We start from the raw sequence: 20395 nt of genomic DNA, 5'->3' as shown, positions 1-20395 counted from the left end.
TATGTATCCCGCTATGTGGAATGTATCAAACCTAATGTATCCCGTGCACAACGCTATGTATCCCGCAAACATCATTTTTAAGGGATTTTTGGTAAATAGAAAACTAGCAGGAATAGGATGTTATTTAGTACTTATAATATGTGGTTCCTATAATTTATACTTCTTTATATGACACAAGTTTAATTTCCATAATGACACAAGTTTGGTTGGGTCCGGCCTTTTAGTAACTTAGAAAAATTTTATTCGTCTAAATTCACTTCATCTAAAAGTTGTAAAATCGATCCATGAAAGTATAATATACCCAAGTAATTGGGTGGGTGATCAATTGCCCACCCTTTTAGTAACTTATATCATCTTGATAGTTGATCCCCTGATTTAGTACATTTAAAAATTGGACTGATATATATATTTATTATCCAAAATGATTCATGAAAAATCAATTAGAGATATTATATAAAACCTAATAAAGAAGAATTTTCTTTGATAGCTTTGTTTGTTATTCGAAAAATTATAAGAATTGGAGAAAATTAACTTGCATATGTATGATTACTGGAGCAGGAGCAGCAAGTGAGGTAAATGAAGCCAAAAGTTTATTAATTCCAGGAATTTTTGGAGGAGGAGGAAACATACTTTCTCCATTTCTTGGAGGATTGATTAATTCCAGGTAACGGAGGAGGAGGTCAATGGCCATTCATTTACTATGGATGGTTATCATCCCATGTTTCTTTGTATTATGTATATAATAATAATAATAATAATAATAATATATACAAGAGTTTTATTGATGTCTTTACAAATCACATATTTTGATACAATGAGAAAGGGTTAAAAATGCTCGTAATGCATTAAAAATTGACTAGAAATGCACTAGTTTCAGCTATTGGATCAAATTTTTCACTTTTATCATCTATTGATTCAAAAATATTTTTAATGTATTAGAAATGACTTTAAAATTTCCTTTTTCCGCATATTGGATCAATTTTATCCTTAACATATTAGAAGGGCGATTTAAACTATGAAAATAATGTTAGGAACAAATTAGATCTAATGATGGAGGAAATATAATTCTGAGTCATTTCTAATACGCTAAGTAGCATTTTTGAACTAATAGGTAGAATGATGGGCAAATTTAATTCAACGGGTGGAAGGAGATCTTGGCCCTTTTAATACCTTCACTAATTGAAGTAGGAAAATAAATTTTATAAGTGATGTTGCAAGTTCATTATCGTCTCCTCACCTACCCAACACCTCCAGCTAGATGCGAACCCAAAATTTAAAGTGGATTCAAACCTTGGTCTCGCAGGTGGTACCTTTGGCTTGTACCAGCAGCACAATTGCACAAAGCACTCCTACGCTCATCATGGATGCACTGTTAATTATATTCTAGTTTTTATCAATTTCCCAATATATATATATATAAGTGATTTTTTCTAAGTTAACGGGTGTACCCCTAACTTTGCATGTGTGTCTGCCTCTGCCCTCAACCGCACCTGTTGACCATCCCCTTCCCCCGTTCTAAACTTCATTCCCCACTTCTTTTTTTTGGTTAAATTTACTAGAATACATATAAATGCTCTTGAAATAATATTTTTTTTTTACTAACTAACTACTAAAAAATAAGTAAGAAATCAACTTACGAAAAATATTTTCCTACTTATCAAACACACCATTAATCTAATTCCTGATACAAAAACAAAACTTCATTCTTTCTTGACGAATATTCAGTCAACAAAGGAAAAAAAAAAGCAAATTATGATGTTAATTCAATTTTATAGAAAATAGATACTAGTCATATTACCCATGCTTCACACAGAGGGTCACAAATAATTTGTAATATTTTCATGTGATTGAAGAAAAACAGGTTATATATTCGTTTTTTTTATTTATTTATAGGAATTTTTCTTATACATTCAACTTTCCAAAGAATAAACATTTACTAAAATGTTTCAGAATTATTGAAGTCCGGCCCAAAAAAGAAATTATTCGTGTTGACATTAGTTGCTTACCTAAAATCTACATAATAATTTCTTATCATATTATTTGACCTCATTTCTATTTTTTAAAGTCTAACTAATTAATAATTCTTTTCTAACCAACAAATTTCCTAAAACTTTTTAAAATATATAGTTTAGATATATGATGGGTATGCCCTCTTTTATAAGTTTTTTTTTTGTTGAGCTATTGTGTAGTGTGACAAAAGAAAAACATGAAGTGGGCTTAAACTTGGAAGTCCATTTGGATCTAATTGGGCTTATAAGGGCAACCACAGTGTTCAATAATAAATTGTTGTGGCGAAGGTTAGACCTCATAAAGTCAGCGAAGTTAAGATTTCGTATGTGTTATATCTTTTCGATCGAGCGAGAACTTATAAGGAAAACTTTATTGCCCCCGAGAAAAGTCAAAAAAAAAAAGAGCAATGATGAAAAATAAGAAAGGGCCCAACCGGGTTCGAACCGGTGACCTCTTGATCTGCAGTCAAATGCTCTACCACTGAGCTATGGACCCATTTGTTTAAGCACCTGATATATTTGTATTTTGTTGAAATAATAAAGAGTGAACTCTCTTTTGGTCACACAAAGTAAGAACAAGTAGTTCCATTGCAACTATTTTAAACAGTGATAACTCTGTATTTTGTTGGAATAATAAAGAGTGACTTCCATAAAATTGGACAATCAGAGCTCCCAAGTTATATTGATTTATACAAGTATATTTTGTACAAGACAAACAAGCACGTTGTAATTTTATGAGCTAAATTTCTGAGTATGGTCACAAGTCTAAAAATTGAGTCAGCACTACTGCACTCGCCAAAGCAACAAACCATTGGGAACTCCAAAACCCGCCTCCTAGTACAAAGTCCTGCATCGAAAAAAAAAGAATAATATTAAAAACCACGAAAACTATCTTTAGAAATCACGATAAATAATCTAAGACAGAAAAAATACCTTTGATGCTGAAGAAGGCACAAGTCCTCTAAATCCAATTTTATAAGCTATACTTCCATCAGCTTTAAACAATCCAAAATTCCTCTCTGAAGTTGGGCCAGGTTTCTGATTTTCATTAAACAAAGCAAATATATAAGCCCTCATCACCATTTTAGGCCTATGTGGTGTCCCTTTTTTCTTCAACAACAATTTATGCAAATTATTATTATAAGTTCTTGCATTTTTCACATTTGCACCAGCTTCATTTTCATCCCCTTGTGATGCCCATCCTGTTTCTGAACAAATTACTGGCATTTTCTCGAACCCTGCCTTCTCCAACGCGAAATATGCAGCATCAATCATTGCCTCAAACATGTTATCGTAATGCAACTTGGTTTTTGCATCATATATACCACTGGATTTCTCGAATAATGCATAGTTGAGATCAATGTGACTAGGGTCACTTTTGTAGGCCAAAAAAGGATATGCATTTATGTAAAAAGGTGAACCAATTTGTTTCGAAAAATTTAATAATGGTAACATGTATGGTAGTATACTTTCTTTAAATACACCAGCTGATGGAGGATATGTGTTCTCAAAAACAGCTTCTGAATGTGGACTTGACACTTCTATTTTGTGTGATAAGTCCAATTTGTCAAGTGCATTATACACATTTTTAACAGCAGGGACTAAAACTTCCCATAGTTCAGTATCTCCTCCTCCAAGAATTTCGTTACCAACTGCTATGCCACGAATTAAGGTACCGGGGAGGTAAGGTTGTACGTTTATTTTCACCCATTCAATAGCGCGATCTTCATTCACACTTATGTCTTTGAGGAATTCATTGCCAAGTCCTATGATGATTTGAATTTCAGAATCTTTAAAAGCTGTTAGAACACTATGATCCGCGTCATAGATTCTAACATTCTTTATTTTGTTCGCCCTGAGAAGCGTTACAACGCTTTCTGGGGCTGGGATGTTGTCTGCTAACCTTCCATAATTTATCCCATATGTACCTGTGAATGCATCTGCCACCAAAACTTTGTACAAGAAATAACAAAAGTATTATTAGTACATGGTAAAAAAATATTTGTTTCTCATCTGAGCAAAAGAAGATTAAAATAGAAAGCGATAAAAACAACAACTATGTCTCAATTCCGAGCAAGTTGGGATTGGCTAGCTATATGAATTCTCACTATTCATGTCGCTCCATTCAATATACATTTACACAATTAGGTTTGAACTCTATTAGGCTTATAAGAGGCGAGTTAGGGCCAAGTTGAAGCTAGCTAGCTAGGCGCCAACTTAGCATCAATTGGCGTGCATATGTTGTAGAATGCATTTTACAACATCAACTCAATTGATGCTAAATTGGCGCCTATTGAACCTTATCAATGTTTTTCAGGACATAGATAAGGGCATCACATTGCACTAAGTTTTCTCTATACGAGGAGTCTGAGAAGGGTCGGACCACAAGGATCTATTGTTCACAGTCATTTCTGCAAGAGACTGTTTCCACATCTCTTACTCATGACCTTACAGTCACATGACAACAACTTTATCAGTTGTATCAAGACTCCCTTGAGGATATAGATAGTATAGTTTGAGATCATAATAATAAAAACCTAAAAGAGCAGCAAAACAGGGAGATAAATACCATTAAAGAGAAGAATGAGACAGAGGAATAAAGACAAGTAGGAAGTCATTTTTTTGTTAGTAGTATAAAATGTATTCCAATTAGTAATATATGTAACAAAGATGGCAGCCAATAGTGGTAACTTGGGATACAATGCTTCTTCATTAGGCAAATATGGCATAGTTGATAATCCAAAACAATTAAGATTCCAAACTTTAGTCCATAATGAAAGGCAGGGGAATTAAATTATGGTTTCTGTAAGAGGAAAACGTTTAGTTCTAATGTTGTTTTAGAATTTATTCCAACCTTTTCAAAACAGTCATTACTTTCTTCCCTCTAAATTCTAATATCTTTTACCATATAGCTTTCCTCCCATTGTCATGTACTTGCCTAGCAAAACGGGTTCAGAATTTAAAATATATAAGTTTTGAATTATATAGCAAGACAACTCAGTGATCGGAAATTGATAAAATGCCACTTGTGAAATTTATTTTCTATTTTTATTGGGAAAGTTTCTAAATATTTAAGTTTTGGATTATATGACAAGATAACATATTGGGTCGGAACATGAGAAAATTTAACTTGTGGAATTATTTTCCTACTCTTCGGAAATTTAAAAAATTTAACTGAATTTGAAAAAATAAAAACATGCTTTATACCAAAGCAAGAAAAACGACAAAATGTTGGTCAAACTATAAGCCACAAAATGAAAATTATATCACACCATATTATCAACTTTTTAAAAAGTGAATTAAGGGGCAAAAGGTTATACATTTTTTATACATAAAAAAAAATGGTATAACATAAAAAAAAAATCTTTATAGAATTAGGGTTCAACGGGGCGCATTTCAACTATTTCCCCACTAAAATTAGTATCACATAGATTAAGAGGTTTTTGATCAAATAAGTATAATAATTTTGAAATAAAGTGTGAAATTATTTTGTTTTATATTTAGTTTAAATTTTGTATTTTTGTAAGTAGTTTGATTTGCATTATTTGAATTGAGGATTTTCAGAAATAATTTCTTTATCTCAACAAAATAAGAATAAAGTATGCGTATATTGTACATTACTCAACCTTCACCTATGAAATTACAAATGAAATTGTTATAGTAAGAATTTTGTATATTTGATATACATTGATACAATACTAGTGATATAATTTTTAATTATATTTAATATAGAATAACAATCATGAAACTAGTTAATCCAAAATAAAACAATCATATGATAGAATGCCCTTCTCCCGATGTTCATCCAAAACCCTTTAAAAATGTCAGTTTTAAAATTAAAAATTAAATCGTATTCAAACTTATCTAATATAGAAATAAACATATTTTATATTATACCAGATACTCTACTTTTAATCAAATCAACCAAACATTACAAATAAATATATCACTAAATAATTTCATAATTTATTTAATTCTCATATTATAATCCCCTCATTCTAATTGAATGTAGTTAAATCACCTAGATTGCTCTAGGACTACTCTGGCTTAGTTTTCATCTATTGAGGAATCAAATCTCAAGACAAGTCAAATATTAAGGACCAAATCAAAGTTTAGACAAAACTTATAAGGATCACTTGTATAATTTTACTGGGTACATACTTTAACGCACGGCGTCTCACTCTTCTCCTCAGTTCGAGTTTCGAGAACTCCTCGACGATTTTTTTCGCAGGTAAATTACTAATTTTAGGGCTTAAATTTAGGGTTCTTCCTTACTCCGTAGTAGAAATAATTTGTTTATTCGGATTTCTAAGCTCTTACATGTATGGAATCATCTCCGCCATTTTTTTTTGTTGCTTCAATTTGATTCGGCTGATATAATTATCATCTGATACGGCGGCAGATATAATATCGGAACAAACTTTTGTTATTCAGATACTATATGAACAGTATATCGAACTTAGAAGACGATACGAGAGTACTGTACTGGTATTTAGGGTTTATATTCATTGGAATGAAATTAATTTGATTATGTTTGTGTTCCCCAACTATGTATGTATCTTTGTTGTGCATTCTGATTAAAATTTTAACACGATGTGCAAAGTTGTAAAAAAAATCAACAGTTTTGAGTATAAATGTTACCGGATAGTGTATTGTTTTGCATTTGAAACATATGTTCCGGTGAGTTCCCGTGGTGTCCAGGCCAGCTTTTGCGCACACTAGTTCCATGGGATACTTGCCATCTCCCAGGTACTAGGTGAGTTCAAATGAAGATTATTGTTCGATATTTGTTTTTTTCGTAATTCTAGAGTCTCACTGAATAATGGAAGTTGTGTTGTTATGCAGAGAAAGAATAATATTGCTTTAGAATTGGTAGAAAATCCTATTGCCCATTTTGGTGTAAAATGGTTCATCTCTTTGCTCGGTGGAATAATCTATCTAGGTTTAATTATGTTGTAAGCTTTTCAACAGGAATAAAAGGGATATATAGATAGTACTCAAGCATTTATCTTTCGTTTTTATGAAACCTAAACTATAGCTTTTGATCTTGGGATTTAAGAAAAAAACATTTAGAAAACTGACTGACTAAAGGTGGATGAGAAAAAGGGATTTGGTAATATTTTATGTTTGGCAAAAATTGACCTGTGTGCGCATTACTCCATATCTTTTATGGGTATTAAAGCAAATGACAATATTATGATAATTCAAATCTCTGCTCGATTAGGCTGCCTTCAGCTCTTTGTTTGATATTCTCAATGACTTGTTTCTTCCTAGAAAAATGAGCAAATGCCCCACCCATAAGTTTAGCCAGCAAATTGTTTTATTCAACATAGCTCTTATATTGCCACATTCTCGCATATTAGTATTATTTATTTTGCTTAAAAGTATTTTAACTAGTGGACTTCCTTTAATGGTTTTGACAATGTTTAAGCATCAGTTTACCAAGAAGCTGACAACTAAGTTTCTGCTCACTCTGCAACATGGCAACTGGACTTGGGCTTGAGTCTCTTGTTGATCGTATGTTGTCCTTGTATTTATTTTCTGTCTTGCTTAATGAGATTAGCTCATGTTTTAAGGAATGACACTCTTTGTTTTCTTTCTTTTGGTGTTTCCAGAAACTATCTCAGTTATTACAAATGATGGACGGAATATTGTGGTGAGACATTGTGTTGCTTATGTTGCCAATACTGGGCTGGAGACCCTTTATTTTGCTGACTTCTTGATTCTTTTTCAGGGAGTTCTGAGAGGATTCGACCAGGCTACAAACTTGATTCTTGATGAATCTCATGAGAGAGTATATTCAACAAAGGTTCGTCTGTGTCTATCTGAAGAATGCATTAATCATGTCTAGACATTTCTTTTTAATAGTGGTGTTCAGTTATTTATAAAAATTACTTTTGAACGATATTTTGATATATGTGGATGTTTCTATTTATTGCTTGTAGTTCCCTAGGATTCTTAGTATTTTTCCGCCTCATTAATATTTGCTAGAATTTATCGAGTCATTACATGGTAGTCTAGTTTGTTGCTAGAAGTACTTTTTGAATGCCTGAATATTTGGATTTTCAGGTCCTACTTTCTATCTAAGTAGACAGTATTCTCATAAAAAATTGCCAAAGAAGTACAAAGCAACAAGCAGCTATCCATTCTTGTTAAACAGGATTCCAACTGTGGGACCTTCCTACTACCACTATTAGTATCAGTGTTACTAGGAACAATTCATTTAGTCGTTCACTGCAATTTAAGAAATTCCCTCATGGTTGCATAATCTAGGAATTAAAGAGTGAGATTACATCTTCAATTTGGCTTTATCTGAAAATCGGGTAACATAATATCCTCATGGTAGAGTATGGTTTTCCTCCTTTTTGAGCCGAGGGTCTATCCGAAACAGCCTCTCTACCTCACAAGTCACAAAGGTAGGGGTAAGATTTGTTACATCCTACCATCCTCAGACTCTACTTGTGGGATTACACTGGGTATGTTGTTGAGTATGGTTTTCCTGAATGTCGGCCCTGTAGCAGTTTGCAGTAGACGTGAAACAAGATGCTTTGGTATGAGGTGAAATTGTGTTTGCTAACTATAGATTCATGCTATACTGGGCTTTTTTCACATTAAGATTCCTTTATTTTCCATGCTTATACCCCAAAAAGTAAAAAATGATTCCTTTTTCCAATTAGGCTGTGGTTTATTTGCATTATTGTGCTTGGTGTGTTAAGTACTACTAATCCTTAGCTTTTATGTGCAGGAAGGTGTACAGCAACTTGTGTTAGGTCTTTATATCATAAGGGGGGACAACATGTATGTGCACTGTTTGCTGCCACTTCTTATTTAAAGGATGCATGTGGTTCTCCAAAAACAAGGATTCCTTTAAGCTCTAATAGGTTGTTCTGTTTCATTGTTGCAGAAGCGTCGTTGGGGAATTAGATGAAGATCTGGATAGTAACTTGGATATGTCAAAACTGAGAGCACATCCTCTAAAGCCAGTTGTTCACTGACCTGCAACTTGGTGTGAGCCTTGTAATCCTGAGAACGGATGGATGGATCAAACATGAAAACTTCAGACATGTTATGTAGCTAGGAACACAAACTGTTTTAGTTCGTTAGTCGTCATTATATGTTTTATAAGTTTCCCTTTCTGATATTGGCTTGCGAAAGATTTTGAACTTTTGTACAACTATCAAATTAAAACTGCATGCATGTTTTGTGTCTAAGAGCACAAACTGTTTTAGTTTACTCTCTTCTTCTGTTTAAGCTGGATAAGCCCACTAAATGTTTCTATTAAAAAAGTCTTCATTATATTTACAGAATGAGAAAATGGTCAAATTGGTCCTTAATGTGTGGTGGTTGGATTAGTTTAATCCTGCATATATCTATACGGTGTAACTTCCATGAGATGGGGTAGGTCTATGTATACTCTTATCTTTCTTAAACTTCACTTATGGTCATAGAATTTTATGACCATAGAATTTTATTGGGTAAAACTCTTAAATGTGTAGAAAAAGTGATTATTTTTGTCCTAGACCTTAAAGTAACTATGCAAGTAAATGTTTTTTATTAAGTATAAAAATATAAGACAAAAGTGGGAGTGAAGCTTTTCGGCCATAACCAAATATTATATAATTGGAAGAACGGTTAACTTTTGCCACCTTTAATAGAACTCTTATTAATAATAAAGACTATTTGTAAATAAATATGTTATTATTAGAAATTATATAATATATATTATTTTTAATATGATAAATCAAATAATTAATATAACCCATAACCAATCTCAACCATGAAAGAGTCATATAGGAAACGTAAAAATAAAGAGAGAATAATTGTTATAATCTAACATTTAGCAATATAGCATCCTCTTTTTATCTTAATTTAATCGAATTTTACGGGTGATTAGGCCACTATATTCTAACAAATCATCCTCTCGGTATATGGATAACACAAAAAGTATTTTTAAATAATAATTTTTTATTTTTAATTTAAGTCATTTTTTTATAAAAAAAAGTCAATTCAAACTCCGCTTAATCCAAATTTTATCCGAAAATTATACAGCAATCTTTCTTTTTTTTTCATAATCTTTTGAGTCGAGGGTTAAAACACACCTAAATTACACTTAATAAGTTCAATTTAATCGTCCAAATTTAATCAATTGGTCGTTCACTCGTTTGCCACCAAAATTAAAAAGAAACCTATAAACCCCTAAAATCCCAGTTTGCCGAAGCTCTCTAAATTATCAAAGAAGACGCCATTGAAGCATGTAATTTTATTGTCGAATCGATTCAAGGTAGTTATTTTCAGCATTTATGATTTTCCTTGTTGTTATTCTCTATTTTCAGTTTTCCCCCTCTTTTTCTGTACAAAAATTGACTCTTGTTATTCTGTATAGAAGGAGTTTGTAATTGTTGACATGTTTCTCAGGATTCACAATTTGGTCTGCTAAATTCAACAATGTCTTCAAGTTTTCAAGCTTCTATACTTGTGGCTTCCCCATCTCACCCCAATTCTGTAGCTTGGTCTGAGGAGAATTTGGTGGCAGTAGCTTCCGGTCATATTGTTACCATATTGGTAAATTTCTTGTTCACAACTGATCCTCTTGTGCCTTTCTTGTAATAAAAAAGTTTTCATCTTTTGGACTCGTGCAATGCAGAGCCACTTGGGGGTGGCTCTCCTAATAGGATTTTCTCCATACCCAGGCTCGAACCTGAGACCTCTGGTTAAGGGTGGATTAGTCCCACCACTGCACCACAACCCATGTTGGTGATTTAGTATCATTGATTAGGCATTGAATCAGCAAACGTGCTAGTGAAAAATAATATTTTTCTGTCTTTCAGAATCCAGCTAAACGATTTGGATCACGAGGTCTCATTACTATACCTCCTGGCAAACCTTTTTCTGTTGGGTTAATTGAGAGAAAAGGTAATGTTATATGTCTTGTACAGTTGATTTTTGGTGCATGAATGGGATTCTTGTTAGTACAAGATGATAGTTTTCTGTGCAGAACCATATATTGTATAGTTTATTTGTTTTACTATCACTTGGGTATCGGGAAATTACCCACATTAGTAAATTTATTACTAGTTCAAAAAAGTGATGTGAATTAGTTAGACAACTTATTAATGGTTCGTATATGTGTTCCAACTATGCCTGAAATCTTCACAGATTTACTCTCTGATTGTATGTTACATATTGCATTATCTCGAGACTCCTCTCCCCAAGAAAAACAATATCGGGAAAATCGGCCATGTGTCCGGTCAATATCCTGGTCACCTATTGGATTTGCTTCAAATTCTGGGTATGATCTATGAAGCATATCAGTTTAATGATCTTTGGTCGTTCTCAACACTAATGTGAATAACAATGTTTTTGCTTGGTGTAGTTGTTTGCTTGCAGTCTGCACTACTGAAGGACATGTGAGGCTTTACCGGATGCCATTTCTTGAGTTTTCAACAGAGTGGGTAGAGGTATGAATCAAACAAGGATGTGGAATAGTATATTTATAACGTTTTGGCTACTTCCTCACAGATTGAAGACTTCAATACCCAGTGCTATTCTTTTGAAACATAGTATTTTACTACCTCAGCAAATGCCTGAAAGCATTCAATTAGTTCATGTCTTTGGTTTTAGATTGTATTCCTGTCCAATTCTTATCCCAGATCCTTCATCATTTTGGTGTGAATAACACTCTCCAATTCGCATCTAGAAGTTCAGTTTAGAACTTGAGAGTCCTCAGTGATCAAGCCACATGGTTCTCTTGAACAATTTCCAATGGGTTTCTCCCGTTTCTTCATAGTGATCTTCCGTCCTTTATCCTTCTAGTCTTTGCCCATTGATCTAATTATCAAACTTCAACAGGTCATGGATATATCAAACATGCTGTATTGCTATCTCAAAACTACCAATTTTCAGGCAGCAAACTTTAGAGTCTCAGAAGGTGCTGATGTAAGTTAAATTCATTGTTTCTCCATTGTGTGGATTTTACTCTTTTCACATGAAACAGTGCCTCTTCTCTGTATCTTCAGCTGTATTTGGTTTGACTTGATTTCTGTTCTAACAGCCTAGTCAAGCTTGCTTTGATGAGGGAGATGATGATGATCTGCCAATCTCTATCATGAGAAAGGAACTTAAGCGTCGGAGACTGAACGCATTGCCCGTACTTGCTGATCTCTTTGGTTCCTCCAAGTATTTTCACTATGCATGAATATTGTACTATCACATGCTGTAATTACTTAGACTGCAAGGAATGTAGACAGAGATGGAAGGGAAAAGAAGTGAACATTTAAGAACTACCTTTGCCAAATGATTATTTAGTTATTTATATGACGAAATTTGCTTATTACCAACTTCAATACCAGTTTTTCTTATGATGCTATTACTTTTTTGTTAGGTGATGGAGGTTAAAGCATGCAGTCAGAAACAGAAAAATACTTTTACTGCTCCTCACTTAAGATCAAGGTTTTCTAAGAAAGTTTTTGGAGATGGCTGTCAATCACTAATCACTGCCGAGGAATATGCCTCTCGCAATGCGATGCTGTCCTCACTCATTGTTGCGTGGTCACCCTGTCTCCCACAGACATCTGGATGTGGTATATCTTCTGCTAATGGCTTGACCAGTAGCTGTTCTGTACTTGCGGTTGGAGGGAAGTCTGGCGTACTATCATTGTGGAGAATTCATAAACCAGAAAGCTACTCTATTATGAACAGCCCTGACTCAAATAAAACAGTGCTTGTTGGACTTCTCGATGCACATGATACTTGGATCACAACAATCAGTTGGAGCTTGTTCATTTCTGATGCTTCAGATCCTCTGCTTTTATTGGCTACTGGATGTTCCAATGGGAGGTATGTATCTTCGTTAATATTATTCAATAATCATAGCAAAAAAAGCAGCGATGGGTGCAGTATACTTCAACACATTCTGCCATGAAATGAAAAGAAGTTGTTAGCATGCTGACTCCTCTATTTTTCACCTGATTGTCTAGAGACTCCTCTGCTTTGTTTTTTTCTCCTTAGTATTAATCTTATCTTCTGAATAGACAAATCAAGACAAGAAAATCCAAAACAACTTAGAGCACTTAGCTTCTAGATGAAGAAATGAGGTGGTTTTATAATTGGTAATGAGGACAGAATAAAGTGTCAAGTGGGAAGAATAGTTGAATGAAAGCCTTAAATAAGAAATACGTGTTAGTGACCATCCTATTATAGTAAAGCTAAAAGATCGTTATTAATAGTTAACGTTGTATTGCCAATGAGGAAGTGATGAAGTAATCAATTGGTAAAGCAAGAGTCCAAGAACAGTTGTGTCAAAGTTTCAGGGACGAGATATGTGTTTGTGCCATCCTATATTATAATGCTAAACTTCCTTGTTATTTAGGAAGAAATTAAGTAATCAAATGGTAATAGAACAGTAGAATGGAAGCTTTAAAGGATAGAAGTTTTAGTTAACATCCTGAATCAAACTGCTGGGAGATAATGAACCGTCACTTTCCATTTCCTTCTCCCTAGAGACCTCTGAACCGTCACCTCTAACTTTAAAGCGGGCCCAGCGCAGATGATTTTTGAGTGAGGTTTCCTCCTCTGTTTTAATCCATCCCCCACTCATCTGTCGATCTGCTTGAAAGTGGTTTGCAACCACATGTTCAGAGGCGAAGCGTATATATGGGTCCAGACCCAGCTTCTTGCCACCTCTTCTGGCCAACATCCAACAGTGGCTGACCACCATTCAAGCGTCAGTTTGGATTTCTTCCATCTCCAATCTCCATGGATGACATGATCTGCTTCCTTTCTAGATGGAAGTTCAAACAGATACCGGGAATCATTCATTGCATACACATTGATACCGTGTGAAGAGTTCCACTCACTGCATACCCATCTCCGTATGTCATAACATTGTGAATCAAACTGATGCTAAACAATCATACTAACTGCAGAAGACGCCTATAAATGTAGATGTTGGTGTCAGTTAATGCAATGGCCTGCAATACATTGCATTTTTGCACGAGTTAATAGGTTCAACAATTTATTCTTCTTACTTTTCATTTTGTAGTGTGAAAATCTGGCAGGCGTGTTGCAGAAGACTAGTAGAATCATCAGAACCTAGTGGTTCGCCCTTTTCACTATTGAAGGAGGTCTCTTTTTGACATACAAATTTTCTATAATTATTCCTTTTTCACTTCTTCGTCTCATTATCTGTTTCTTATTGTCTAAACAGGTAAAGGCTGCCGACTTTGCAATGGCCACTATGGTTTCCCTCACTGTCTCTGGGCAGTCACCTAACAAAATGCTTTTAGCCATTGGCAAGGGATCTGGATCAATTGAAGTGTGGACTTGTGACATTCTTCTTCGTAGATTTGAGAAAGCTGGCACCTATGATTCACATAACCATGCTGTGAGTTCTTATTGATACTCAAATCCTTACCTCTTTAGCATCTGGAGATATTAACTTGTGTTGATGTGTTCTAGGTTACAGGTCTATCTTGGGCTTTTGACGGACGTTGCCTGTACAGCTGCAGCCAGGTAAGCTACTTTATTATTTGGTGTTTCTACTTGGACTATTTTATGTCTATTTTCTGACTTTTGTCCTAAACATTTAAACCACAACATTACCATTCTCTGAATAGTGTTACTGTTATCAACCTAATGGAGAGCACTCTTTGGATGTCTCTCTGACTATGATGGCTGTAAAAGTAATGTAGCATACAAAATTTTTCCAAATTCCGTCCCCCAAATCCCTATGTGAGATTATTTTTTTTGGTAACTAAACAGTTCTATTTACCAAACCTGATGTGAGATTTACATGGAAGTTCTTGCATTTTGAGCATAGTTTAGTGGTAAGATAAACTTTCTTCCTGAATATTTTGCAGGATGACTCAACACGCTGCTGGATTTTATATGAAAATTCCCTGTGTGAAGTACCTATTCCTTCCAATACACCTGGTGTGGAAGGCTCTGCTGATGTACGCACATGTATCTTGGTTCATGCGTCTCTCTCACCAACTGTTTCATAAATGAAAAATTCTTTGCAGGTGCCAGATGCATTTTGTTCTTGCTTAGGTCTAGCCGTATCTCCGGGGAATCTGGTGCTGGCAGTGGTAATGCATTATCCCTTCAGTCCTTATTTTGAGTGTGGTTTGTCTGCATACTAATTCACAATTTTCGATGAACATAGTAAACACCAATATCCTGGTTAGGCAGATCATATTCAAGAGGGATGTTGCCCCACTTCATCATCCATACAAAGTTTCCAAACTGTTCGACTCTCTATCTGTTGCTTGTTGTTTATTGTTCTAGTTGAAAAATTCCCTCTCCATTTCAATTCATTCAGCACAAGAGTGTTGATACACTCAGCAAAATCTTTGACTTCATAATAACTCACTGGATTACCACTAACTCTATCAGCAGATGAGAGAAACAGCATTAAAATCACCCAAGACTAGTAGGGCCTGTGGCATATCAATAAGGCTGTGCTATAGAGTTCTTCTTTGTTCCACTGTATTGAAGCCATAAACAACTGTCATGACACATTGAAAATTGGTAGTAACATCTCGAACTTCACAATGGATAAATTGGGCAATAGCTTTAAGAAGTGTGGCATTGTAGTGTCGAGTATCCCATAAGATCCAAATGTTTACCATTTACAGCATGTGCTAGTTATATAGGAAGCCCCATCCTGGAACAATGAGTTTGGAGATCCTCTCACTTCTATGTTGTTTGACTCTAGTCTCTAGCAGGCTAATAAACTTAATTTTTTTGGTTTTCATATAATTCCTCAGCTCCTTTTGTTTATAATTTTTATTCACCTCCCTGATATTCCACACTAATAAAGTCATAAGGATGTCGAGGACTCTGATTGACATTGTGATCTCCCCTCTGCAATAGTTGGAAACTGTTTCTAATCTTATGAACAAGCACAGATCCAAGCATTGGAAAATTATCAAGGTTGAGTTCTTGACTCTGCGAACTCTCCTTTCCTCTAGAAGTTTGTTGAGTTTGAAGATTTTCAACCTCAGGAACTACAGGAACTCCCTGATGTTGTTTGCTTACTTCAGGCACTGTATGCAACTTTGCACTACTAGGCCATTGTATTTGCTTACAAAGGGATAACATCTTTTTGTTGATTGGCCTGGATGGACTGACTAGTGGATACAGCATTCTTTGATTTCCATTCCTGGACCATCTTCTGTGGTGCACCTTTCCTTCTATTTTGTTCACCTTGTTGGACATCAGCTTTTTTCTGGGCAGGGCATATATGTGCAGTAGTTAAGCATTGGGGACTATATTGTGGTTTCCAGTTGAAGTCAACAGGCTGCCACTACTCCAACAACTCATTGGTAGATTGGGGAATTTGACCCAAAGAGGAATATCAGTCAAAACTCCTCACTGAAGTTACAATCAGTGTTCCATGGCTTCAATATCATTGGTTTATTCCTGATGGTGTATGATCTGGAGCAAACAATCTCATTCATATCAACATTCCTTGGAATCTAACTACATAGTAGCCTTCATCATGTAAGAACAGTTCCGGATCAGCAATCTTATTCCAAGTCTACTTGATATACCTATACATGAGGGAAAATCCAGTAGAGTTTCCAATCACATAAACAATTAGTGGGCATTTTCACTTCTCTATTTCAGGGTCTACTTCCTCCTTCTCCAGTTGAACAACAGCTTGTCCATTAACAAGTTGGGGAGAGAAGTAGGAAAGTGTCATACCATTATCTGCGGATCTATTACCCGAGAAAAGAGTGGCCCGCTCAAGGTTAGGTTCCAGGTCTATCACTTGTTCCATCACTTTGGCACTTACTGGAGTTTCCTGTCACCCTTCTCAGTAGGTCTCTTACTGTCTGCCCAATACTCATTATAGGGGAGCTGAGATTTGAGTGAGCTGCAGTGGACCCCAGTAGCTCTTGGGGTTGTGAATCCCCAGCTAGATTTGCGTCTGCCTCAATACTTGTATCCTCCTGTGTCAATTTGCTGGAACTGGATGAGGGTTTCAGCGGCGTCAGCTGTTCCATATGGTAGGGTGTTTTGAAGATGAGGCCTCTGCCGGCAATCGAAACCCTACAGAACTACCAAATGCTACAAGTGGTTGTTTCCTAGGCAGTCCTGCTCCCTACCCCTCGTCCTCATTCCATGGATCTCGACGGCGCACGTTAGGTTAACCCGCACCGAGAGAGAGGATAGAGAAGAAAGCATCGGTCTTTATTTTTTAATGATTGATTTTGTTTTTCTCCCCTGCCTGCACAGGATAACTTGACCACTTTTATTCTCTAATAATAATCTAGTAAAATCACACTGAAATATCTTACTGGAAACTCTCCCGTAAAAGCTCAGCAGATAGATAATTCTTGCCAGCATCTTAGGACCATCTTGGTATTTGTTTTTTAGAACAGAATGCAACTAAGTCTTGTTAAATCTTGATCAGTATAGTTTTTCAGCAGTTAAGTTCAACTAGAAACTCCCACCTGAAACTATTATACGCCCTTTATAAGATCTACTTTTCTTTCGTTACAAGCTTCTCGCATTATAAACAGATCATCAGATAAAAATCCTTCTTAATAATGGTGATTATTGAATGAGATGTTTATTCTTTTATGTTCTGTTTTATTACTTTTATACCAACAAAAGTTATACACACCGTGCAGGTAAGAGCTTTTTCTACTGCGCTACTAAATCCAATGTACGAGGCAAGGTATTCTATTTCCCCTTTTTGGCTGTTTGTTGTTATATATTTGTAGATGCCAATTTTCACGTGGATCTAGGTATATCGTTAACAGGCTACAGGCTACAGATTTATCTTCTAATAATAAAAACTCGTCATGCTCTTGATAGTACTTTTTACAAAAGAAGGGTCTGGAAGATTCTTTTGTCAACTATTAGTATTTTTTTTATGACTGGTGTTCTCCACTGGGTACGTACGACCTCCCAGTTTCAACAAATTCCGGAGTTTGCAATTTTAGAATGCTTAAAAAGTCCATATAGTTTTCTAGATCATTTTTCTCTTCCGTCTCCTCTTCTTTTGTGAGGGAAAAGTAGGTTTTATTGTTAAAGCTATACCATTATCATTCTCAAGAAAGCTATACCATTATATTAATCAATAAGTTCTCCTACACAGATTTCCTTATCTGCTATATAAAACTGCTACTTTCCAATATGCACAGATCCATCTTTCAATTGAAAGTAAACATAATCTACATGAACAAAGAATGGATGTCTATACTTGGAACTGTCATTGTGATAAATGACATTTCGTTGATTATTGACATGTTCTCTTCTGTAAAGTTAAGGCTTACATCTTTTACGGATTCACACTAATATGGACCAGAGATAATCTGACAACTGCCATGTGCTTCTGTCTATTCTATTTTTGAAAAAAGAGACGATAAACTAGTGGTAGTGCTTTAGTGGGAAGGATAGCTTGCTTGAGAAACTAACATCGCTTTGTTCAAAACTTCCAGGGCTCTGAAAGCTGCAGTAGAATTTCTATGGATTGGAGGACAGCAACTGGAGATTTCCTCAACTGTTTGTCCCGATTTTGATGTTAAAATATTCCCAGATTTTCCTGAGAAAGAGCTAATTAGTTGGGAGAATAATATATTATGGTCATTAAATCAGCATGAACCTTTGGATAAACCACTGGTTGTTTGGGATGTTGTAGCAGCACTCTTGGCCTTTAAACAGTCTATTCCGAAATATGTGGAACATATTGTACTTAAATGGTTGAAATCTTCGGTTGGAGTTTCTGCAAACTTGTCTGAAGCAATTAAATGTCTCTCAGAGATCTCCTCGCGTAAGTTGCAACTCCTCAACATCATCAGTAAGCTGGTAGTCTTGAAAAAGGTGGAGATAGATAAACTTGATGGGAAATCACAGCTTTTGGAGGTCATTGGTGGTGCTGAAGATGAAAGATTGGATTGGACACAGCTTCATTCAAATAGTGAAATGGAACTGAGAGATAGGCTAGTTGGCTGTAGCTTTACTGTCTTTCTTGATGTCACCTCTGCTTCTCATGGAAAGGGTACTAAACCTGGTTACTGGGTCCCTATTGGAACAGCACAGATGGAGCAGTGGGTTGCAATTCATTGTAAAGATATAAAGAATCATCTGAAACTTCTTGCAGATGAAGTACGAACCATTAAGAAGAGGTAGTTCCACCACATGCCTGCTTTAATAACTTCTCTTACGCATGATCTATGCCATTTACAGTCTTTGTATTTTCAACGTTCTGATGTTTCAGTTTTTTTTTTCCAGCTATATCTAGTGTATTATCTTTTTAGGTGTAAAATAGAATAATATTTTGTGATCTAAAATGATGCCCATTTTCTCCTAGATCTTAACTATATACGAACATTGATTGGTTTTAAGGAATTGATAAAAGAAATCTGCATTTTATCTTACTTATTGTTTGAATTCTATCTTAACCAATTGATTAGGTTTTATCACATTGATGCAAATAAAACCTTTTCTTTCTTGATGATGAAACTTTGAATTTTCATGTGCCAGTTATTGTTTATTGACCATTAGTATTCAAGTTGATCTTGGCGTGTGATACAGACACGAGAAACATGTGCATGTGGATGTTGCTGATTCTGACTCACTGTGTCTTATTTTGCAGTCAGCGTCCCTCTTTTTGTGAATATGTAGAGAAGGAGGAATGTAGTTTCTGCTCAGCATCAGTACCATTTGATTCTCCAGATTCCGCCATCTGTCAGGGGGTGAAGTGTGATACTGGAAATGATCCGACACACAAACTATCTCGATGTGCTGTTTCTATGCGTATCTGCCCAATTGCTCCGGTATGGCATTGCATGTGCTGTCAGAGATGGGCCTCAATATTAGCCCCTTCACCCATCTTCAGAATGCCTGGATATCCTTCAGATTTCAAGTCTAACACAGATGATGAACATCCAAAACCTTGGTGTCCCTTTTGTGGGATTCCTTTAAAGAAACTACTGCCAGAATTTCTACTCTCACCATCATTTGTATAGGTCAAGTAAATAGAGACAAAGTTGTAATGTTAGTTGACTTCATCAAAAAAACCATTATTATGTTGGTCGAAAGTACTTGAATCTCTACTTGTAAACAATTGCTTTAATTATGGTTTTTTCCTATTCAGTCTAAGCATCATGCTGTGTTCTCCATTTAAATGGTTCCTACAAAAGAAGGGTCGTCCTGGTTGTGATGAGTTGCACCAGGGAACGGTCTTTAGTCTGTTTTTATTTGCTTTAGTGATGGATGAATCGATACGAACATATTCAAGGGGAGGTGTCGAATTTGTGAGATAAAGAAAAATGTGTCTTGTGAGAAAGGTGTACTTTTATACTGTTTTACTGAGAAGAATTGAAGTCTTATAAGCAGTTCATTCAGGAGCTTGAAGTTTAGAAAAAGAAAGA

General features: G+C 35.3%; 3 protein-coding genes and 1 non-coding gene across 4 annotated transcripts; 2 read left to right on the top strand and 2 right to left on the bottom strand.

The window, feature by feature from the left end:
- Positions 1 to 2433: 2433 nt before the first annotated feature.
- Positions 2434 to 2505, bottom strand: TRNAC-GCA (transfer RNA cysteine (anticodon GCA)). The gene has a single exon. It is a non-coding gene; the product is annotated as a tRNA-Cys (tRNA).
- A 261-nt stretch (positions 2506 to 2766) lies between these two features.
- On the bottom strand, positions 2767 to 4627 carry LOC125807827 (glucan endo-1,3-beta-glucosidase 14-like). The gene is made up of 3 exons (XM_049487558.1): positions 4579 to 4627; positions 2943 to 3961; positions 2767 to 2856 (listed from the first exon to the last, which is right to left on the bottom strand). Exons 1-3 carry the CDS (start codon positions 4625 to 4627, stop codon positions 2767 to 2769), a joined length of 1158 nt encoding a protein of 385 aa, XP_049343515.1.
- Positions 4628 to 6173: 1546 nt separating this feature from the next.
- On the top strand, positions 6174 to 9242 carry LOC125808016 (sm-like protein LSM8). The gene is made up of 6 exons (XM_049487784.1): positions 6174 to 6242; positions 7436 to 7526; positions 7625 to 7665; positions 7744 to 7818; positions 8755 to 8807; positions 8914 to 9242. The coding sequence occupies exons 2-6, from the start codon at positions 7490 to 7492 to the stop codon at positions 9002 to 9004; spliced, it is 297 nt and encodes a 98-aa protein (XP_049343741.1). The 5' UTR covers positions 6174 to 6242; positions 7436 to 7489; the 3' UTR covers positions 9005 to 9242.
- A 996-nt stretch (positions 9243 to 10238) lies between these two features.
- LOC125808012 (uncharacterized) lies at positions 10239 to 20012 on the top strand. Its single transcript, XM_049487777.1, has 16 exons — positions 10239 to 10290; positions 10425 to 10571; positions 10838 to 10922; positions 11166 to 11298; positions 11383 to 11467; positions 11859 to 11945; positions 12061 to 12156; positions 12391 to 12845; positions 14050 to 14131; positions 14215 to 14391; positions 14466 to 14519; positions 14867 to 14959; positions 15029 to 15094; positions 17648 to 17694; positions 18461 to 19147; positions 19618 to 20012. Exons 2-16 carry the CDS (start codon positions 10455 to 10457, stop codon positions 19988 to 19990), a joined length of 2637 nt encoding a protein of 878 aa, XP_049343734.1. The 5' UTR covers positions 10239 to 10290; positions 10425 to 10454; the 3' UTR covers positions 19991 to 20012.
- Positions 20013 to 20395: the final 383 nt, after the last annotated feature.

Source organism: Solanum verrucosum, unplaced genomic scaffold (assembly GCF_900185275.1).
Source record: "Solanum verrucosum unplaced genomic scaffold, falcon-dt-bn FXZP01000183.1, whole genome shotgun sequence".
Taxonomy (NCBI): domain Eukaryota; kingdom Viridiplantae; phylum Streptophyta; class Magnoliopsida; order Solanales; family Solanaceae; genus Solanum; species Solanum verrucosum.
The sequence above is the reverse complement of the archived record's forward strand: the minus strand, read 5'-3'. Positions and strand labels throughout refer to the sequence as shown.